General features: G+C 39.3%; 1 protein-coding gene across 2 annotated transcripts in view; it reads right to left on the reverse strand.

The window, feature by feature from the left end:
* Positions 1–293: 293 nt before the first annotated feature.
* Positions 294–24,324, reverse strand: part of PPP2R5E (protein phosphatase 2 regulatory subunit B'epsilon) — a 160,549-nt gene continuing 136,518 nt past the window's right edge. Inside the window, exons 6-14 of one of the 2 annotated variants that reach the window (XM_027554272.1) lie at positions 21,067–21,197; positions 20,851–20,910; positions 18,882–18,990; positions 17,400–17,453; positions 17,245–17,295; positions 15,479–15,598; positions 12,153–12,280; positions 9,978–10,079; positions 294–4,965 (exon numbers count right to left, since the gene is read on the reverse strand). In XM_027554272.1, the coding sequence (XP_027410073.1) occupies positions 4,866–4,965; positions 9,978–10,079; positions 12,153–12,280; positions 15,479–15,598; positions 17,245–17,295; positions 17,400–17,453; positions 18,882–18,990; positions 20,851–20,910; positions 21,067–21,197 (855 nt within the window). In that variant the 3' untranslated portion in view covers positions 294–4,865. The remainder of the gene's footprint in view (positions 4,966–9,977; positions 10,080–12,152; positions 12,281–15,478; positions 15,599–17,244; positions 17,296–17,399; positions 17,454–18,881; positions 18,991–20,850; positions 20,911–21,066; positions 21,198–24,324) is intronic. The other variant, XM_027554273.1, reaches the window with a different exon arrangement.

A 24,324-nucleotide genomic window follows, 5' to 3' on the forward strand; every position in this document is an offset into this window, starting at 1 on the left:
TCCCCCTTGATAAACCCAAGCTGACACTGGAATAGCAAAGACAAGAATTCTTGCCAAGTCCTGCCCACATTGTACATTTGTGAACAAAATAACTTTGATTTTGCCACCAAGTTTTGGGGTATTTGCATATCCAGCAATAGATCCTGAAGCCCACCCTAATTACAAACTGATTTTCTCAAGTTGAAAGCCTAAACATACCAACTTCACATTTATATTGATCAAATCTACCATTTGTATGGTTCAAAAAGGTCACGGAGGTCAGAAACAGATGAACACACACACATAGCCAGGCGCCTGAAAACTCTTCACTGCTTCTTTATTGGATGTACCCACAGTACAGAACCTCTCACACAGCTGTGAAAGGGGAAGGTTACATTTTCCTTCAGGAGCACCTTCATTTTTGTTTCTGTTACCACTTTGAAGAAAGTAAATCATTTCCAAAGAAAGACATTTTAAACTCCAAGTGTTTTAAGATTCAGCTTGCATTTTGTTGTGTTTGAAAAGGAAGTAGCATATTTTAGCCAGTGCCAGAAGATTCTTTTGTGGCCTTTTGACTTTCATGTGGATCAGAAGTCTTCACTGTCTGGTTGAATCAGTCTATAATTTTCATATGCAAATTTTCATTATCAAAAATGTTTCATTTTTTACCTCTACCCACAAACAGATGCTGTTTAAAAACACACACACACAACTAAATTTAAAACCGGTCATGAACCACAGCATTTCTAACAGGGAAAATGAACTTTTGCTGCCCTCTCCTGCTAAAACAATGAAATACTAAAATACCAAAAGATGTATGAAGCTAAAGCGAAGTCCTCAAACCAAAAGCAATGGACATGTCATTCTCATTATACCTCAATCAAAAATCAGACAACAACCAGAAAATGTATTGGTAATATTTATATTTGAAAGTTCCCCACTGATACATGAGGTCTGGATTACAACTTATATACAATAAGTGATTTCCAAAAAAGTCAAGAGAAGGGAAAGAAGGAAAGACGGGGGAGGGAAGGGAAAGAGTGGGGTAGAAAAGGAAACCTATATTCATAGACGTCATAATCTGGGATGTTTATTTCCAAGAGAGATGCTACTGCTGCAGTTGTGCACAATAAGCAGCACAAACGAACATTCCACCAGATTAAAATTTGCTCAGCTTTCTCTCAAGATGCACCATCCTTTTAGAGTTTCAAAATTAAATACTGAGAAATATAAAATGCGTTCCCAATATAGCTACTACAAAAATTCTTTGTGGCTCATTCCTTAACTCCACTCAGAGAAGCAGCTGAGCCAGAATATAAAAATAAAAATATCGATGTGCAAATAAATATCACTGATCATGTCTGGTGCCACTTTTTTTGTTCTAGGCGACTGTCACTTTGTCATAACATTGGTAACAGCATCAAAAGAGAGAATCTCTTTATTTCTTGGGCCAGGTCAGTGCATCCAATTGAAGGGAAAAAAACAAAACAGAAGGGGGAAAAAAAACACCTCTGAACACTTAAAAATGCCAATAGCATCCATACATCTTCCCTTTCCCACCCACCCCCCACCCCGGCCCCCACAAAAAAATAAAAAAGCTTTTAAAGCTCTAAATATACTTTTTTTTTCTTTCCATAGTGTGATTGAGCCTAGGGCTATACATTTAAGTATAGCAGGTGCAATTATGAGCAATTCCTGGCTCCGCACCCTGGACTGTCCCACGCATAGAAGGAGGTACAAAATAAATTAAACCCTTCCATTTAGGCAAGTGAGCCCAAGATGAAGGAGTATAACCCTGCTTGTGAGTATCCAGAGGCATTGAGGGTATTACTTATATCTCACTTTTTTTACTTTTTATTTTATTTTATAAAAAACAGATGTTAGGGAGAGCAAAATATAATAAAATTTCAAAGGCCGAAAACTAAACACTGAGGGAAAACTGGGGACACTTGCACAATGAGAAAAGGAATGCATGCTTGATTCAAAGTATGAGATGGGTCAGTTCACTCACATGGCTGTTCCAGGCCCACAGCCTAAGGCCTCAGCATCCTTCTAAACCACAGGGTTTTGTTTTCGTTTTTTGTTTTTCTTCCAAAGACACTCTTAGTCCTACCCCTGAAACCAATATGGTAGGGATAAGGTTGGAGTGATCATCACTCACTAACTACAATATTTGCTATTTAAAAAATATATTTATATATAGTTCTGGAAATTAGGAAGCAAACAAAATATAACACAAAGATGCATTTGTCACAATTAACTCGACTTGCAGCAACAGCAGAAATGTGGGAAAGGACAAAGAGAGAGGGCTGCTGCAAATGCAGCAAGTACGTCCTTAAATATGTCACATAGTGCAACAGTCAGGTTACCTCAGTTACTCTGCGTCACTGGATCCAACATGACAAATGTCACATTGTCACTTTCGGTTAAAGTAGAAAAGACAGTGTTTCTTCTCAGAAGTTGCCCTATGAATTTTAGACATATAATAGCTTCTTTAAATATGTCTAAAATTTGGCTTTATTCTTCTCAGTTTGGAATGCTCAGCATACGAAATTGACATCAAGGATATCGGTACAGCTTTCACCTTAACTCTGAGGACAGGGTAAGGTGCAATAAAGAGTCCTGGTCTTTCTCATTTCAAATGACTGCATTTCATTCTAATGGGCAGAGATATAGTTCATAAACCTGTGACCTTGATAGCAAACAAAAGTTCATATTGTCAAAATTAAATATAAAGCAAAGTCAAAACCCATGGGCTAAAATCAAAAGGGCTGAAGGAGATGGTTTGTTACAAATTTATTTTTTATCTTTAGCATTTGAACTTGCACCTTTGCTCCAGCACTTTTAAAGTAAGTTCTTTCATCTTTGGCAGCCTCTGCCAGCTTTACATTGAATCCCCATTAAAGTTCTTTAAAAAAAAAAAATCTATTAATTCCACTAAACCATGTTGTGTTTGATATTGCATACGACTCTTTTACTGCTGTTTCTTTTTCAGAATTAACAATGCCAAGTTTTGTTTTTGTTTTACAAAGTTATTGAGATGACAATGTCCATAACTGGCTGACTTTTGATGCACAAACTGTGACCTGATAATCCTGAAACACTTGATAGGGGAGAAAGGTCAGCGGCTTCTTTTTTTTTCCTTTTTTCTTATAAAGAATAAAACTGCATATTCTATCTTATATTTTAAATGGAAGGAATAAACTATACAAGCCCATATTGATACCATATTTCTATTAAGAGCAACAACAGTTCATATGTTCCTGTTTGCTACTATCACAATTCAACACATGAACGCAGAATCAGCTCCATGTCACGAATACTTCTGGAAGGGATGGTTTAGGATTATCAACTCACTGCTGCCATGTCCATAACAAGCAAAAGCATCCTGGAAATAAATCCCAAAACACGTATCTTTCAGTACATGATAATGCAACTGCATTAGGTTAAGTACACAATGTACACAAGTTTTATCAGCATTTTAACTCCCCAAGATGTAAGATTCCTCTTTCAAATACAGAGCAGAGAGCCAGTAAGATATATCTATAATACAGCCCTAGATTTTGTGGGTTTTTTTGTTTTCTTAAACAATTTGGTCACAATGCACCTTTGATATAAAAGCATTTTTAAACTTTATTATTAACACTCAGGACATTAGGAATTTCCAGATTTTTTTCAGTAGCATTTGTAGAACCACTTTTGGTAACAAATACAGTAGTTAGGAATACGCATCCAATTCAGAATGCATAATAATGTTTATCCTGAATCCTTTCTGGCTAAAAACAGGGCTGGCGCTGTGATGGGATACAGAACGAGAATCTACAAAAAACACTGTAATATGTTTGTTTGTTTTCCCCAGAGGCTACATCCTCTTTTTGCTGGAATACTTTATAAATACATATGAAAAAGTAAGGCAACAACTCCAAACAGTCCAAGCTGTTTGCTCGACTATTCCCAATTAGATTCACATCCTGGCAATCAATTTCATGGTTGTACTGTTCAGTGTTTGTCTTTCTTATTTCCAAATGGTCCGAAAGGATGTCTCCTGACATTTCTAAAACATCTCTGGTATGTGTTTTCAGTGATGTACATAACTAATACTGGTCAGGTGCTGAACCCTCTCCTGTCCCAGTGCCTGTTTTCAAAGGATTCAAGACATTGATCTGGATTCACCATAAACTCAGGCATGAATCCGAAATTCCCTTCCCTACCATGTTTATCACCTGTTCTCTTTTACTCCTAATTTTAAAACTAAAGGAGTACCAGCACTACCTGGTTACTGGAAGGATGTTCATTCCAGTAAACAAAACTTTTAACACGGGACCTTTATACTTCATAGCCCCCATTCCACATTCAACTCATGAAGATGTGCAAAAGGAAAAGATGTCAAATTACAGTCAAGTTATCCAGAGGAGGATGTTATACAAACTTATAAGGAAATGACAGTCTTTTTTTTTTTTCCTTCCTTTACTATAAATACATTTAACAGCTTAGCAGAAAGACAAGCTAAATTTAAGATTGTTCACATTTGAAAATTGTTTCATACTCTCTGCTAATGATAAATAAGGAACTCCCAATAATGGAATTTTAATATAGCAATTTCATCAACAGACCTCTGAAGACTGCTTTTTTTTTTTAAAAGAGGGTTAGAACAATAATTATGTTTGCCAAGTTCTGAGAAGTCCATCTACTGTCCAAACTTTGGATTGAAGTCCTTATTTTTTTTTTTTCCTTTACTTAGAGACAGGTATATACAGTGCTGTTGTAATAATGAAACAAATGTGAAATCTACTGTAAAGTTGCACAATACAGAAAACTGTTGCTCCATCTTCTACTACATAAATGTGTGACTCCACAGGTTAGTAATGTTGTTGTTGATATTTTTGTTAAGTTGGAATTATCCCATCACGTCTAAGACCTCTCTTTAACTCCAGATCCTCCAGTTTTTTCCACAATTCTTCACGTTCCTTTTCTTTCTTTTTCTCACTGGGGAAAAAAAATAGAATATAAGGTAAACAACTGAGAAAGTTTAAAAAGATTATCCAACAATAACTGCCCCTTTGACATATTTTAACCCAGTCTTTTAAAAATCTCTGAAAACTCTGGCATTAAACTTGTAGGTGTTTAATCTTTTTGGTTTTCTGCTCTTTTTTTTTCCTTGACACATATATAGAAAGAACATAGAGTAGGAAATGACAAGTATATTTTAAGATTTCATTTCACATTAATATTCCTTTACACTTAGCTTAATAAGGAAGATTAACTTCAAAATACCAAGAAAAAAAAAAGATCAACATTTATAAGTATCTGTTACCCTAAATCCAATGGCATTTTTACTTTGGGTCTAGTTCAAATCTGATTTTCTTTTTCTCTCTGAATAGTTTCTCAAAAGGGTTGCTAGAGATGACATGATATAGAGAAGGTAGTAGGTCAAGAAAACATACTTCCTCTTTATTACAGTCCATTTTTTCTGCATTATATGTATGTAAAGTCTTTAGCAGAATCTTGTTCTTAAAAATATCAAACCACAGGAACCAAATTATGAATTTATTTTATACCTATATATAAAACTAAACATCTTTCTTCTATAATTTCAGTTTTAATTCTCAACAGAACTTTGTTAGTATTATCAGTTATTAAATTTTTAATGTTCCAAGCCTTCGAATTGGCTCAGTATCAATTTGTGACTTACAGACTTCAGATTTTACTGTTTGGTTAAAATTTTCCCAAAAACTAGATGTTCCAAATAGGGTAAATGAATTTTATTTTGCCAAGGACATTTTTAGATTACCATAGTTTTATAAAAGAAAAGATGTTAACTTTAATATCAATGAAGTAGTAAGTACGCAATCCAGGAACACATGGGTACACTATAAATTCATATTTATTAAAAATAACTCACTACACTGTCCCTAGTTTCTTCATGTTGTGATGAACCAGTAAACAGCACACCTGATAATATTTGTGAATCTATAAATTCAGATAATTCCTAAAAACAGGGGCTCTACTTCACTTGGGAAGAATTTGACTTAGCAAGAATTTTGCACTTCACTGTAGTATAGTGTATTTATTCAGTGAAGGAAATCCACATAAGTGGAATGTATACATAATTCCACCGCCTTATATTTTTTAAGTCATTACCAGTTTTTTAAGTTGTACTGATTGTCTACAGCAACAGAAATTAATCTTCATCCCCCTCTGCCAAAATACCTCTAGAAATATCTAAAGACTTTTACATCCCCATTCCATCATTTTATAATTAGTATTTTGGCAATTTAAGCCTTGTTTACTGCAACTAGTTTTAACTGGCTCAAATACACTTGATACAATATAAATTTTAGTAGGCATAATAGTTTTTCAAACAATTACCTACTTGGTACCTTTGACCCTGAAAAATTTTATTTATAGGGCAATAATTCTCCAACCACTATGGATCCTAGATACCTAACTGCAGAGCAAAACTGTTTGGTAAATCATCACTTTAGGTTTCTCAGTACAATTTGGGGATAACATTAGGTCTGTCTAAAGCTTTATTATTTATCTATCATTGGCTGTGCTGGGTCTTCATTGCCGTGCAGGCCCTTCTCTAGTCGTGGTGAGCGGGGGCTCTTCGTTGTGGTGGAACAAGCTTCTCAGTGCAGTGGCTTCTCTTGTTGCAGAGCACAGGCTCCAGGCACTTGGGCTTCAGCAGATTCAGTGTGTGGGTTCAGTCATTGTGATTCGGGCTCTAGAGGGCTGGCTCAGTAGTTATGGCACACGGGCTTAGTTGCTCTAGGATGTGGGCTCTTCCCAGACCAGGGATCAAACAGGTTTCCCTTGCACGGCAAGGCAGATTCTTAAACAATGGACTCCCGGGGAAGCCCAACATTAGGTCTAAATAAATGTTATCATAGAATACTGATTTGAAAGTAAATTTTGCTGATCCTGCTGAGTTTCAATGCATATTGATCTTTTTACTTGGAAGAGGAGGAAGATAGTAAGCAAGGGCTTTAGAGACTTTATTCAACTAAAAAACAGCTTCAATATATGTTAGGTTCTTACTACCTTAATTTGCAGTTTAAATGAAGAGCTGACATGATTAAACATTCATAATCTTGTCACTGAGGCATTTCACCAGTCTTTGATCAAGAGTTGTATAGCAATCAATGCAGTCACCCCACTCCAGTACTCTTGCCTGGAAAATCCCATGGACGGAGGAGCTGGTAGGCTGCAGTCCATGGGGTCGCTAAGAGTCAGACACGACTGAGTGACTTCACTCTGACTTTTCGCTTTCATGCATTGGAGGAGGAAATGGCAACCCACTCCAGTGTTCTTGCCTGGAGAATCCCATGGACAGAGGAGCCTGGTGGGCTGCCGTCTACGGGGTCGCACAGAGTCGGCACGACTGAAGCGACTTAGCAGCAGCAGCAGTCTACCCTATGGGGCTTTTCTTCTAGGTAAACTTTTTGCTGAGTTATCATACATCTTTTATACTGACAGCTTTATCTTCAAAAACCCTAAATATTTCTGATATAGCTTCTGTCACCCCTATTCTTTCCCACTTTTCTCTCTCCCTGTAGGTGGCAGTTTAAAACTTCACTAGGCTGTCATACTAGGGATAATGTCAAACTCCCTGTTACAATTTCACAGAGCACTAATGTTGACATATGTATCCGTCAGAGTTAGTTACTTATTCCACCCACCATTTTCAGATTAAATATTTTAAAAAATGTTGATGTGAACTGCAACAGTTACTAACTTCTTGCCTTCTAGAAATAAATCCTCTTTTCATTTCTTGTTGGGACTCTTTGTGACCCATGCACTGTAGCCCACCAGGCTCCTCTGTCCATGGGGATTCTCCAGCTAGGAATACTGGAGTAGGTTGCCATTCCCTCCGCCAAGGGACTCTTTCCAACCCAGGGGACTCTTCCCAACCCAGGGATCCAACCCACATCTCCCACACTGCAGGTGGATTCTTTACCATTTGAGCCACCAGAGAAGCTCTTGTCGGACAATACCAAATAAATCTCTTTAGTCTCTTTTTCTCTTCCTATATCCATGGAAAAACTAGTATTTCCATCTACTAAGTATACCCTTGTATTGCTCATTAGACAAAATACTGGTTTTTAAATACTCCTTCTGTCATTAAGAAAGTCCACTCGCTATAAATCACTTTAAAGCACCAGACTGTCATAGTCAGCTTCATGGTGTCTATTTGCTGTTAATTATCTTTTTCAAGAGGCTGGCCTATTTAGTTTAAATGATAAATTATCATAAAACAGTTTTGAAATTCAATAAAAATGAACGAAATTAATTCAAATGATTTGAATATTTTAGAAACATGTCTTCAGTAGTCTTAATGGATTTCTACAGATTTAATTCTTATTCAACTAGGAAAATAAAAATGGGTTTTTAGTTACTATAAAAAGAAGGATATTACGTACAATGCACTCCTTAATGGTATATCACAGTATGAAAATCTGCCCTGTATTCCCTTCACTTAAATAACATTTTTTAAAGATTTTAAGTTTGAAACATGGAGAATTATTATAAATTTAATGATTTGAAACAACTACAAATATAGTAAATTAAAAGTTCTTTAAGTCTGGTACAACATATCCAATAACTAATATTTACCTCAACATGGTATTAAAAACAACTCAAGTCTCTTCTCTCTACTATTAAACACTTTTCGTATTCCATAAAGTTGCTCTTGTATGCCATATCTTGGTAATTTTTTAAAAAATCACTGTGACGATCATCTGTCCCTTGCCACCAAACCTTTCCCTTCATTGCTCCTTTTATCTAAAATCCAAGTAACATATTAAAAATCGGGAAAAGGTGCAAAGGAACCAGACAGTTTTTCTCAGGAGGTTTAGCCAGGTCCTGAGTATGAACACTGGGATCCCTGAAAGTCTATGGTTTTACAATATACACAAAGCTGACATTTTCTTCTGGATGAGAAAAGTCAACCCAGCGGTTCAACTACTAACTAGCTCTCCAGACTTTCCTCAACCTCTCCAAGTACATCAAAGGGTCTGAATATTTGTATGCCCCCAAAATTCACATGTTGACATCCTAAACCCCAGAGGTGATGGTATTAGTAGGTGGGGCCTTTGGGGGTGATTAGGTCATGAGGGTGGAGCCCTCATGAATGGGATTAGTGCTCTTATAAAAGAGACCCCACAGAGATCCCTTGCCCCTTCCACCTTCAAAGACACAGTGAGAAGGTACCAGCTCTGAACCAGAAAGAGGGCCTTCACCCAACTATGGTAGCGCCATGCTCTTGGGTTTCTGGATTCCAGAACATTTTTGTTGTTTGGAAGCTACCCACAAGATACCTATAATACAGTATAGCAGCCCACACAGACTAAGACACATCTTTTGGAAAGTTGAATATACTGAACGAGAAATAACAAAATTGAAGAATCACATAAATGAAATCAAGAAAGACCCATGAAACCAGAAGCATTTCTTATAATGAGTTCAACTGGTTTCTGCTCCCTCTGACCTTAAACGTATCAAGATTTGCATAATACTCTTTACCTCCTTGTTCTTTTCACTGCCCTCTAAATCACAGGAATGTGCTGGGTTCTAGTATAGAAAGTTAAGTTCTGGGTCAAAGAGCTAAACAAAAGCATGCCCCATCTCTCTTGCTGCTGGAGTGAAGGACATATCAGCCCCATTCTAGTTCAGAATGGGAGTGAATCCAGATGGCTATCAACCTGATGGTCCCCTTATGTGGGCCTGAAACACCAGTTATGCGTCAGGCTTCTAACCTGGACGCAGAAGAGAAACATTAGGGAAGGGAGGAGGAAAGCAAACTTAACCAAAATGACGCTTTGTTACCCAGTGACACACTAATAAAGACACAACTAATGCACATGCGAAAATGAATACGGAAATAAATACAATTGTGCTGCTTAGGATTTCAGGTACAACGAGGCAAATTCAGCAAAGAGCAAGGAAAGAACTCAACAGTTTTATGCACAGCTGACAAAAAAGCTTTAAAAAGTTACCGCTGACGATCTGACTTGTATGTGGCTGTCAGCTCATCAAACATGGTGCTGTTCATTTCCATAAACGCCTTCAACACATTGTACACTAACGCCACAATAGCCCTGGAAGCACAGAGAGAAAGGAACGTGTTGTTTAGTCCTATGTAATGGGTTGCTGCCCAAAGAAAATGGATGTACAACCTTTACCTGAATGAGCTGCTCACACCGCCTAGTCACCATCCCTTTTTTAGTTGGAACAACTAGAAATGACCTACAATTCATTTCCACCTGAAGAGAGCTACATTCTTTAGACAAGAGATCTTTCTGAGGGGTTGGCAGGATTAGAAAAAGAAAATCTAATTTTGCCCTTCTAATCACTGGTACCCAGAATAGACTTGCCTATGGGCACTTGTTAATTTCATTTAATAAAAAGGCAAGTATAAAGCAACTTCACCCTAAAAATGAACACTTGTGGCAGGACCAACCTTTGAGACCTGAATTTGCATAGAATTTTATTTCTAAAGTGATAAAATACATAATTCATCAAAATCAAAGGCTGTTTCCATGGTAACAAAGTTTATATATCTATAATTCATATTCAAAGATGATACCAAGCCCTCCCCCCCCGTAAGTTGGGCAGCTTAATAAGAGTTACATTTCTAGTGGTGATTTGCATCAGTCCTCTTGCTGACTCAACACACAGGCTGAAGGTAATTGGCTAGCTGGTGATGGCTGCTATCAGTGATGGAACACTAAACAGCTCAAGAGCCAAATGGCTGCCCATGCTTATCAAGTCTAAGAATAAGCTCTCGGCAATGTGAGGACTCTGCCATGACAAGCCTAGTATCTCCAGACTAGAATCTAAATAACACTTCCCTGTGCAAAACTATACAACATTTCTTCCATTTTGCGTGTTTTCCAACACCATGAAAAAGGCATTCCTTGGGTTTGAAGTTTCTAAAACATTTATAAGTGGGTTTACTGTGTTGCTTCTACCCTGTGTTCATTAAAAGAGAAACTTCAGCTGTCTTTTGTTGAAAAGAAAGACCTTCTCAGATATGACCGTGATGGAGCTGTGATGGAGAAAAGGCAAACACAGTCTGCTGAGCGGTTAAGGACACGTGCTAGAAGCACTCTAGGTTCTCAAGAGGCTCCCTGCATAATGAAATTTAACTGTTTGCCAGCTCTTATATTTTTATAAGCTTTAGTCACAAATTTGACAAATGTGAAAAGTGAGAAATATGACATTTTACAGTTGTATGCAAAGCTTGTAGACAAACATACTATGGAAATATGGAATTATATTTCATTTTTAATGCCACATTCAATTTTCTTTCTATGTCATAGAGAAACATGTCAAGTCATTCAATACAGAATGCTTTAACTTTCATAAAACTAGATGATAAAAAACATTCAAAAATGTTTTTGCCCTCTACAGAATATGTATAATGACTGAGTTGGTTTTTAAAAAATGGATCTTGCTAAAATGCAAATCAGTTCAGACCACTTCCCTTCCTCCAACTCTCTAACGTCTCCTTGTTATTCACTTGGTGAAGACTCACGTAGGCACTACTCGATGTTCTCAAATGACCGTGCGCTTCAGCCCTCCCGAATTCACAGGCCTCAGAACACGACAGGTGCTTCTTACCTTCTGTGCCTTTTTAGGCGACGGGTAAACCCACCATCTCAATGGGCTACCCCCATCCCATCCACTTGCCCAATTCTTTTAAGATTCAGTATGAGCATCATCACCCCCATCAATATAATACAAATCTCTCCACTTGATCCAGAGCATCCCCAAAAGATCTTAGCAATATTCATAGACAGGTTAAGATGCCCTCAAATAAACAGATACGTGAACATAACAACACTTAAAACACTGTTTTATAAAAAATCTGTTTACTTGTGGGTCTCCCCAACCAGTCAGTGAATTTCTAAAATGGAGACATTTTACCTTTTCACACACGTATCTTCAGCAGCACGCACAACATCTGACATACAGCATGCATACAAGATATTTTATCAAGCAAAGGAGAAGGAAGGAAGAAGAGAGGCCAAAGGAGAGGAGGAGAAGGAAAGATGGAAGGAGAGAGGGAGGTATGGAGAGCGGGGAGGAAAGAAGGAAGGAAGGAAGAGGCGGAGGAGAGGAGGGAGGGAGGAAGAAAGAGAAGGAGAGGGAAAACTGTGAAAACCTACGGATTCCAATGTTCTTTTGAAATCCTATAAAGACTGGAAAACATGATGGGAAGGATGACGTTAGAGTTTTCTTCTATTAAACTCATGATGTATTCGTTATTCCAATAATAGAGTGCCCTTTCTGCCACCTTTGAGAAAAGGAAAAAGAAAATGTTAACAGAGAGAAAGAGACAAAGATAAAACAAAATTATAACCTCATCAAAAAAAGTTTTTTAAGACTATTTTAGTATCATTCAAACAAGTATAAAATTAAGTATTAATCACACTTTACATTTTTGTGGGTTTAAAATCTTTCACAAAGTTCCAAACTGGTTAATCAATTTGGGAAAGAAAAAGAAGATCTGCTACCTGCTTATTTTTATTCTCCTTTTAACACATTTATTCTCCTGATTCCACATTTTCCCTACACAGCTCGCAAGCATCAGACACCTTCACCCTGCTTCTAAATGCCATGCTGTTTCCCATCACTTTAATTCCCTTCCTGGCTCACCTCTTTCATCCCACACACTTCAGATCAACCACAGGGCCCAGCATGTAGCTGGCCTTCAGTCAATAGCTGCTGCAGAAAACGCAGCTGCCCATCCCTGCAGAGCAGGCACATTTGCTAAACACCTCCTTCAGCCAGAGACTATGCCCAGCCTGCAGGCAGAATGTGTCATCCTTACCACCATCCGAGGAGTGGGTACCACTGTACAAACGAGGGCACTGGGGTTCAGAGAGATGGGGAACCTGGCTACAGTCACACTGCTTGTCAGTGATAAACTGAGACATGAGTTTAGTGCCTAGACTCCTTCCAGAGTTCATTTCTGGTCCCCTCCTTTGAACTGGGTAAGCCAGGAGGAAGGCACTCAGTTTTGGACTTAGGGCTACTGGCTGTATGTACATGCACTTGCTATCTCAGACCTCTTTTTTCTGACTGCCACTTTTACCAACTGACCCTCTGAATTCAAAGGAATGCTTCAAAGAAAACCTAAAAAATCTAAAAAGCAATCTAAGATAACAATAAGAATTCAAGTAAACCAAAGTCTCAGAAGAAAAAAAAACAGTACCAAAAAAAACCCACTAAAAACTCTAAGAGTAGTTATATGGGGAAAGGAAAAGAGTTTCTTTCATTTACACCAATTAAGAAATTATGCTTCATTTAAATACATTTAATAAATCTGTCCCCACCCCCTCCACAAAATTCATCTGCTGAAGCCCTAAGCTCTAGTGTGAGTGCATCTGGAGATAGGAGGTAATTAAGGTTAAATGAGGTCATGTGGGTGAGGTCCTAATCAGATAGGCTTGGTGACCTTGTATGAAGAGGAAGCAAGAGATTTGCTTCTTTCCTCAAGCATGCAGCAAGGAAAGGCCATGCGAAGACACAGTGAGAAGATGTACAAGCCAGAAAGAACCCTCCCAGCAGCAGACCATGCTGGCACTCTGATCTCAGACTTTCAGCCTACAGAACTATGAGAAATCAATTCCTAGTGTTTAAGCCACACAGACATGTGTGTGCTCAAGTCATGTCCAACTCTTTGTGACCCCATGGACTGTCGCCTGCCAGGCTCCTCTGTCCACAGAGTTTTCTAGGCAAAAATACTGGAGTGGGTTGCCATGCCCATCTCCAGAGGGATCTTCCCAACCCAAGAACCGAACCCATGTCTCTTGCATCTCCTGCATTGACAGGTGGATTCTTTATCACTAGCATCACCTGGGAAGCGCTATGGAAGTCTGCTGTGGTCTAAATGTTTGCGTCCTCCAAAACTCCTAAATTGAGATCCTAATCTCCAAAGATGATGGAATTAGTGCCTTTTCAGAGAGACCCCCGAGAGCCCCCTAGCCCCTTCTACTACGTGAGGATACAACAAGAAGTCTGTGACCCAAAAGAGAGCCCTCACCCATACATGCTGCCACCCTGATCTCAGACTGCCAGCCCCTGGGACTCTGAGAAAAGTTTTCTGTTTTTCATAAGCCACCCAGTCTGTGGTATTTTGTTAAGCAGCCCTAAGACACAGACCCAGTGGATTAAGACACTCTGTCTCCCTTTGATGCTTTTGAGCTTCACTAGAGTCTAAGTCTTCCTGATAAAGTTCATTTGGAAAGAGATTCCTGCTCTTTGTCCTCCACTACCCCCAAACACATAATAAAAACTGAAAAATAAGGTAAACAACCCAAGTATTTGAGTACCACAGACCATGAGTAATATGTAAAACATCTACAAAGGGTCCTTCATTTTCAAAGAAATCTAGACATGTGTCATATCATCTGAATGTGATGGTTCATAGAATGGTTTTTTTTTTTTTCTTGGCTCTGTGGTACAACTGCAAGGTGGTCATTAGATTACTGACTTGACATACTAAAGATGTCTTTAGGTCAAAAATTAGAACAGCAACAGCCAGTGTCTCTAACTATGCAAGATAATAACAGCTCAGAGGGAAGTCTACCATCAAGTCCATCATGCTAGCAGTGGGGCTTTGTGCTGCCAACTGCAATCTGAACAATCTCTTCCAATCAAGAGGCAGTATATAAACAGTCAATTCTCTAGGTCTGTGATTTGGACCTTTGATGAGACAGTCAAATTAGAAAACCTAATGTGTTTCACCCCAGATCACCTTCTTCTCTCCAGTGTGGGTCCCACAGCACAACTTAAATGGCCCCAGTGGAGAAAAGCGCTGCCCAGGCTCACCTTCCCTGGAGAAAAGCGCTGCCCAGGCTCACCTTCCCTGTAATCTCTGAGAGTGGCCACAAGGAGGCAGACTGGTGCCACCGGAAGGTCACAGGCTTTCACAAGAAGCTATGCCATGTGACTCCTCACTCCCTCTTGGGAACTTCAACAAATCATTTTCTGAACCTCCTTTTTCTCATCTAGAAAGTGGAGTGGGGGAGTCTAATAGGATGATCTGAAGTTCAGGAGTAATGTATGTGAAACATGTAACACAGTAAAGAAGATCAGCATTCTTTTTTTCGCTTAAGCTTTATTCACCATTCTCTCTTACACACCATAGGAGCCCTACCTGTCTACCTCTTATTCAGCCCTTTCATTTGAGACAAGTTCTTGTACCGCTCTGAAGGTCAGTGTTTACATCTGTAAAAATCATAATGCCCTGCCTGCAGAGTGGTCATGAGAATTCAAGTTACTAGACATGCACCATCACAGTGGATGTCATGTAGCAAGAGTTAAAGATGAAGGTGGTGATTATCACAAGTATTATCGTGTGAAAAAACAGCCAATAAAAACAACAGGTAGCTAGTGTCCATTACATTTCTTTCAATAGAAATAAAACTCGACCAAAATAATACATGTTGTACAAGCCACTCTGGCTCATGCCCTCTTTTTAACTAACCTGAAAATGGGGGCTAGACACACACTTGGCGATTTGTTTAAACAAAGGTTCTTGGATTTTAACAAATTGCGAAGGTTCAATCACATCCAGTATTTCTTCCAGCTCCCCAAGGAACATGACCTAGAAGTACATGCAAAACACCAAGAGTCAGGTATTGATTAAAAATCTATACGGACAATGAGGAAAACGAGAATTCTGCATGGTTTTAATATAGTGAAAATTTATGCATAAAATCGAACATGAACAAATCAGAATTTAACTTATGTTGGATGTTTATTTCATAAGAAATTCACCGGAGGGTACTTGTTAAGAACAAATTTCCTGCAGCATTGAAGATGTGATTCTATTTACTTTGGAAAAAATACTCTGTGTGCTACATCTAGTACATAAAGCAGGGAGTACTTACACATTGCAGCAGGGCCCTGGGAAATGGGACTGTCCCTGTGGGGCTTGCCTCCCCTCCTCCATATTTTTAAAACGGTGGGCAAGTGGCCCTCCTGCATGATGGACAAAGTCCACTGCGGCACATGCAGATATTTGCCAAAGACTGACAGCCCCGTGCCATGAGCGAGGTGCTCCTCTAGGAGACACCGGTTCACAGAACATACAAAGTCAGAGACACACCAGTGAGCAGATTTAGTCACAGACAGATGCCACTTTAAACTCCTCAGCACACGCTGACCCATTGTCCACGCTTACATGTACATATGTACACACTCGCTCGCTATTGAGCACAATGAATCTCGTTGCCTCAGTACCCTGTGCTTGCAGAACCAGAGCTTTTAGATCACAAAATGGAGCCAAATCAATAGTACAGTCACTTGTTTTAAATATAATGGAAAACTGAGAGAGAAATAAAAACCATTTTCCTATTTAGGTATGAAGAAATGACTGCCTAGAAAAAAATCAAGTACGCAATTAAAATATGAAAAATGATCTTTTCATATCTTAAGATGCATCTGGGCAGCAATGACTAGTTTAATTTTACCTAACAGGTATTAAGAAATTAGAGAGTTTCTGAAAATATGTAAAGGAGGGTTTTGGCGAACTGAAGCTGATTTGAGAAGGAGGGTGTTTCCATCAAAAGTGAAATATTGTCGAGCCTTACCATTTGTTAAGAAACATTCTGAATTCCTTCTAAAACACTCTCCAAATATAAAACCAATTGCTGACCTTTGTTTCCGGGCCGTTTTCCACATGGTTTCTAACCTTTCAGAAAAGGTGGTATAGATCTGGTGCTCAGCGAGGCTCACTTTGCAAGACTTGCTTCCACCACAACCTCACACTGCACATGCCCGGTGAGGTCTTGGCAAAAGTACAAATGATTATAAATCAGGGATTTCCAGGGCCACTTGTGAACAGCTGAAACTAAAGGTCTGCAACATATTTTAAGATTGTGCATAGTAAGATCTCACCCACATGATGCTTTAAAGTGGGTATCTGGGCAGGTTGCTACAGCATCTATCAACAGTGACAGCAAAACCTCCATACTCCGTAGGAAGCGGACATCAGTGAGCAGACCAGGATAAAAGCCCAGGGTGCAGGAGTCAGGCGGGAAGGCTCTGGCCTAATCACCTAAACTTAGTATGCCCAGGAAGGCTACTTAACCCCTAACTATCAATTTCCTAACTAGTAAAAATGAGAATATTTACAGTCCTGCCTTATTCTGAGTTACCGTGAGGATTAGCTAAGATAATGCATCTTTACAGATGCCTATTATCTCAGTGCTCTAGTGAGCTATTAACACACTGACACTGAACACTTACCTCTTTTTGACTACATGTTTTGGGCCAAAATTTCATTAATCCCCTAATAACCTAAAATGAAAAGGAGAAAAACAAATTGCACTTCATTTTTCTTATATACTCCATGAAAAGTGGTTTTTCTGAAGTTTTTCAAAATTATAGAAAAAAATACTTACTGGTTCTGTGAGTGAAGGATCTTTCTCCAGAAACTGTACTATGCAATATGCCAGCTGGAAAAACAAGCAAACACAAGACAAAATTAGAAATTCTATATGCTCAGGGCTCAAAGATGTATTATTAAAAAGCCCTAAAAAGCTTCCAGAATCTGGTTTTAATAACTTCACATTCATTTAAAAAATAAAATACATATAAAGGAAAATAAGCTACTTTTTCAAGCCAAAGATCGACACTAATAAGGCAGCAGGGAAATTTTTTTAAAAAGAATGTTGGGACATGAAGTAGTCAGTTAATGAAAAGCAGAGGTGAAATACCACATCCAGTATATTCTGAAAGTATCTCATCTACATAGAGTTTGAGCTACATCTCACGGGTTTCTTTTCTCTTTGCTGGAACATTAACAATATACGGTTTTACTGTGGTTCCAGAAGAGCCCTATCTGAGAAGCAGGCACTTAACTGAAAACACTGCTGACCACCTGAAATGGCACATCCAAGTTGAAATAGTTTCATGGAAAGATTTAAAAGGTTGTACCTGCCATGGATAGAACCCTGAATAAACACGAAGAGTTCCACATCTGATGCTAACTCGTCAAGGTAAGAATTTTTTTAAATGATCATGAAGTGTGATATCCTATTTCAAAAACTCAAGGCAAGATCAGCAAAGGGGCTCAGAAAGATTCTTGGACAAGAAATTCACTCTTATGAAACAATATTTTGATGGTGCTCTAAATTAGAAGCATATGGGCTAATTTTTCCTCGAAACACACTATTTCACATTTAAAGAGGAACACTACTCTGAAAGATGTGTTACATTTTTATGAAAACTCAAAACATTCCCATTACAGGGAGGGGGCATGTCAGAGGTTTGAAATGCTAAAACTAAAACGCCATGGTAGCATGTATTGACCTCCCAGTGACATGCTTAGCATGCAAGGCAGTGTTAGCGGGAAATTAGAATGAGGGGACTAGACAGGGTATGCTTTTTAAAGTAATGGAGGCTAAAGTGAAAATACTGATTGATTTCATTTCCTGTGAGAGTGTTATTTGCATGGAGAAGGTGAGGAAAAAAAGGTGAATGAACTAGAAGAGGGGGCAAAAAGGGCAAGGACAGAGTAACACAAGATGAGGATGGGCCAAGAGACTTGAGAACATTCCAAAATGATGACATACCTCCAAATGTCTAAATCTGAAACCTACATGTTTATCACACGCAACCCGCTGAATATATGATTATGAACTTGGGCAACTAAGTTCTCTCTGTAAGATGAGATGACTAAGCAACTGCTGTTCCCACTTAAGGAATAATTCCCATGATTCTCCTATACACAGGCAAATATATACACATTTTATTTGCTTTGGGGAATATTTTTAACTTTCACAAGCCTTTTGTTTGTTTAAATTAAGTAAATAAAAAGAACAACAAAACACTGGGTTTACAAACTTTATTTTGTTTCCGAAAGTAGTTGTACAAAATTCTACCTGGGCATGGAAGAGTGATAAGCTCCTGACAGTGTGTAAAGGGATCAACACTTTCACCAGGAACTGTTTGTGTTCTGCCTTAAGAGGTAAAGCAAAGCCATTGATAATACTAGGAAAAAGAAAAGAGACATGAATTAGTGATGTTATTACCACAGGCTAAATTGAGATGCTGTTCTTGTGAGATCAGGTATATCTAAATCAGTTTCTGTTTGATCCAGAACAAACCAAAACCCACCCCAGTGGCATTCAAGTCCTCTCAGTTGCTTTAAAGAATATCTTTAAGTAGAAAGAGAATTTAAAAGAAGGAAATTTGCTTCTGATCTCCCAGCAAAGGCTCTTGAGCTCTTACACTCAGATGCACAGTTCCCAAAAGCTTTTGTATCAAAACTCTTTATTTTTCCTTCCCCCTTGCTACTGCTGCTGCTAAGTCACTTCAGTCATGTCCGACTCTGTGTGACCCCATAGATGGCAGCCCACCAGGCGCCCCCATCCCTGGGATTCTCCAGGCAAGAACACTGGAGTGGGTTACCATTTCCTTCTCCAATGCATGAAAGTGAAAAAGTGAAAGTGAAGTCGCTCAGTCATATCCGACTATTCGAGACCCCATGGACGGCAGCCTACCAGGCTCCTCCATCCACAGGATGGGGTGCCATTGCCTTCTCCGTTCCTTCCCCCTTATCCTTCCCCAAATAATCGCTGGCCTGGTTCACTGATGACCCTTTCCATTTCCAGACAGTGTTTCTTTCCATCCCTGAAATCTGCTCATGCCAAGAACACCCCAGGGTATAAAGCCCACCCGTGGGAAGTCCTAAAGGGAACCAAGTGGCTCCACCTTCTCTCTCTCCTCATATTAGGAGAAGAAACTAAGTAACCACATTGTCCAGCTACATTAGACTCCCTTGTGTGTGGAAACCCAACAACAGCTGCCTCTCCCCAATTCATTTCACTACTCCAGGCAGCAGCCGTTCAAGAACTACACCTGGTACATGGGCCCTTTGAAAATGGCAATCTTTCTAATTTTTTAAAAATACTGTATTTATTTATTTTTGGCTATGCTGGGTCCTCCTTGCTGTGTGCAGGATTTCTCTAGCTGCAGTAAGCGGGGGCTACTCTTGGTGGCAGAGCACAGGCTGCTCTCGTTGCAGAACACAGGCTCTCGGGTGTGCAGCCTTCAGGACTTGCGGCACGGGGGCTCAGCAGTTGCAGCTTGTGGGCTCTACAGCGTGGGCTCAGTAGTTGCGGTGCACAGGCTTTTTTGCCCGCACCACGTGAAATCTTCCCAGGCCAGATCAAACCTATGTCCCCTGCACTGGCAGGCGGATTCTTATCCACTGTGCCACCAGGGATGTCCCTCTAGTTTATTACAAACCTGCTTTCAAAAATTATGGCAGAGAAACGTAAATGACAAGAAGAAGATGTTTGAGTAACTGGTCTGACGGTGATTAGATGAATAACGAATAAACTGTCGGCTCTTTCTGTCATTCCAAAATAATTAGCAATGCATAATTATGAAAGAAGGAGAACACAAAACTATGTTTTGTAGAGTCAGTTGGGAAACGTGCTGTAAGCACAATTGAGACCTGACGTACATACAGTAAGATCTGGGGCAGCGTCTCCCTGTGCCACCTGACCCTAACCATCACAACAATATTCACCCGAGATTAGCAATGAGCTAAAAATGTGCTTGCTGCTGCTAAGTAGCTTCAGTCATGTCCAACTCTGTGCGACCCAATAGACGGCAGCCCACCAGCTTCCCCCGTCCCTGGGATTCTCCAGGCAAGAACACTGGAGTGGGTTGCCATTTCCTTCTCCAATGCATGAAAGTGAAAAGTGAAAATGAAGTCGCTCAGTTGTGTCCGACTCTAGCGACCCCATGGACTGCAGTCTACCAGGCTCCTCCGTCCGTGGGATTTTCTAGGCAAAAGTACTGGAATGGGGTGCCATTGCCTTCTCCGAAAAATGTGCTTACCTTCCTAATATTTCCAGCAGTTCAGCCACACCATTGAAGTGTTCTGTTTCATAAACAAACCTAAAAACAGAGAGGAAAGAAAAGGGGAGGGAAGGGAAGAAGAGGAGAGGAAAGAGAAGGAAAAAAAGAAAAAGTCAGTACGCTATGTTCAAATATTTGAGGTTTACTTAATACTTCTATAAAACCATCAACTTTGCTTCTCCTCCCTCTACTTACCTTAGAAAAATATTGTTAATCTGTTTTCGGATAAATGCTCTAAGACCAAGAAACTTGCCATAAATTCTGTGTAAGACTGTTTTTAAGTAGTCCCGTTCCCGAGGGTCTTCGCTGTCAAACAGCTCCAAAAGCTGTTGTAAATAAAAAATAGTGTAGCTGTCAAAAGCGGTTTCAGCAAAGGATTTAGAAATTCTGCCACTTGTTATTTAAAATCTCTTCCTTCCTTCTTCAAAACATTATTAAAAATCTATTATGTGACAAGCACAGCACTAGTCTCTGGGAATGCAGGGATAAGTCAGTCAGACTAGAGAAGAGATGCACAAGAAGAACAATAATCAGAACCGTAATTATAATATTAGGTAACACACATATAGCACTTAGTATGATCAGCAGGCACTTTTCCAAACAACCTGCTTACGTTGTAGTCTTATTCCCATTTTAAAGAAGAGGAAATTGGGGCACAAAGATGAGAAGTGGTAGAACTAGAATTTGAACCCAAGCAGTCGGGACCCTAGAGTCCATTATTTCAGTCACCACACTTTTGTCACATAAGCCATCTACTGAGCTTATGTTTCAAAGATACAGCTAGGCTTTCAGCTCTCCCAGAGCATACAAGTAAACTGAGATAACCTAACCCAAAGCAAAGACCAAAAAGTTCCCAAGAACACTGGCAACATTCTCTTCTGAGATCCTGGATCTTATTACATGGGTATGTCCACTTTATAAATACTCACTGGTGTGAACATTTATGATTTCCGTATGTATGTTATACATGAATAACATTTTTCAAGCTTCCAATCATTTATAATCTAAAGACAATAACTGAATCCTGATAAGATCACATCTTAGCAGAATTGAAAACATATGCCAACACAAAAACTTGCACACGAATGTCCACTGCTGCATGATGCATGACAGCCAAAAAGTAAAATAACCCAAGTACCCATCAACTGCTACAAAGTGTGCTACAGTGGAATATTATACAGGCATGAAAAGGAATAATGTACTGAAATATGTTACCACATGGATATGCCTATCGAACATCATGCCAAGCAAAAAAAGCCAGACACAAAAAGGCCACATAGTGTATGATTTCATTGAAATATCCAGAATAGGCAAATCCGTAGAGACAGAAAGTAGAATGAGGAGTGACCACTAATGAGTATGGCATTTGTTTTTGAAATGACAGAAAGTGTTCTGCAATTATATGACAGTGATGATTAAACTTTGTAAAATATTTTGCTAAGTCGCTTCAGGCGTGTCCAACTCTGCGTGACCCCATAGACGGCAGCCCACCAGGCTACCCCATCCCGGGGACTCTCCAGGCAAGAACACTGGAGTGGGTTGTCACTTCCTTCTCCAATGCATGAAAGTGAAAAGTGAAAGGGAAGTCGCTCAGTCGTGTCCAACTCTTAGCGACCCCATGGACTGCAGCCTACCAGGCTCCTCCATCCATGGGATTTTCCAGGCAAGAGTATTAGAGTGGGGTGCCATTGCCTTCTCCATTGTAGAATATATTAAACATTAAATTATAAACTTTAAAAGGCTGAATTTTACAGTATATGAATTATATCTCAGTAAGGCTGCCTTTTTTTTTTTTTTTTTTTTAATGATAACAGGAAGGTTCCTCTACCTGTAGAACAAACTTGGAGACTGGTTTGAATTTTAATTCTTCATACCTTCATTATCATTGCAATAAAGCAACTCATAGTTCTAATGTTAACTTTATAGCAAAACATTTCATGAGCATATAGACACCATACAAATGAATGCAGACTACCTTAATTACCAAAAAAAAAAGCTGTCAAGACACACTTAAACATGATTTCAGGTGATTAAAGACTGAGGCTGGGATTGACAGCAGAAGAACTTGGTGGGCAGTAATCAAATAAATTATCTACTTTTGTCTGAACAAAAGACAGAGTTACAGGCAAAAAAACACAAACTGAAGAACAGTCTTCAAAACTGAGCAGTAAGACAGACTAAATTTTTGACTGTACAATGTCATCCATCCATCCATTCAAAAATTGAATATTTCAAATGAGCATGTCACCAGCCACTGAGCACAGTGTCAGGGACAAAATGATGAGCAATACAGACACTGCTTTTATAGAACCTAGTGTAATGAGGAATACATGGAAATAAACACCATGGCAAGTGACTCAGGATACTAGATAAATACACAGCAGCAACATCTACTCTATTTGAGAGAAATGGAGTGAGCAGGTAAGACTTCTACTCGAAGTGACATCCATGTAAAAATTAGGAGCCAGAGGTGAAGAAAGTGTTCATGGCAGACTCAACAGTACATACCTTCACCTGCAGCCTATCCAAATAGAAGATGTGGTTAAAATACCTGCCGTCTCTCTGCCTACTTAGTCATACAATCAACCAGCCAGTCAATCAATCAATCTCTACACATACCAGGGACCATGACCATGACCACTGCCTTTGCTGGGTGCATGCATGCGTGTGCGCGCGCGCACGCACACACACACACACACACGAACAAACCTGAAACCCACAGGAAAGCAATGAGAAAGTCAACTACACATTTCCACAGGAAACACTGAAGAAAGATGCGAGCCCTGTGGGCAAAAAAGGCCCCATGGGTTCGTTATTTCTTGCCTCTACCGCAGAAAATGACAGATTTCTAACTGACCCATTCCATTCCGTGTTAACAGAAATAATTTACCTTTGAGTTCTATTTTTTAATTTGGTTTCTATTTTTAAGTGTTGCAAAAAGGCTTAATGAGTAATTTGTAACTAACACAGGAGAAGGTTTGAGGGGGTGTAATGCTAGCAAAACTTGAATCAACCATGCTTATGTACTGTTAATCTTAAGAGCTTGATGAACACATAATAATTAAACAAAAATTATTTAACTAATGTGTTTATGACCAACCTAGATAGCATATTCAAAAGCAGAGACAATTACTTTGCCAACAAAGGTCCGTCTAGTCAAGTCTATGGTTTTTCCAGTGGTCATGTATGGATGCGAGAGTTGGACTGTGAAGAAGGCCGAGCACTGAAGAATTGATACTTTTGAACTGTGGTGTTGGAGAAGACTCTTGAGAGTCCCTTGGACTGCAAGGAGATCCAACCGGTCCATTCTGAAGGAGATCAGCCCTGGGATTTCTTTGGAAGGAATGATGCTAAAGCTGGAACTCCAGTACTTTGGCCACCTCATGCGAAGAGTTGACTCATTGGAAAAGACTCTGATGCTGGGAGGGATTGGGGGCAGGAGGAGAAGGGGAC

Source organism: Bos indicus x Bos taurus, chromosome 10 (assembly GCF_003369695.1).
Source record: "Bos indicus x Bos taurus breed Angus x Brahman F1 hybrid chromosome 10, Bos_hybrid_MaternalHap_v2.0, whole genome shotgun sequence".
In the NCBI taxonomy this organism is placed as follows: domain Eukaryota; kingdom Metazoa; phylum Chordata; class Mammalia; order Artiodactyla; family Bovidae; genus Bos; species Bos indicus x Bos taurus.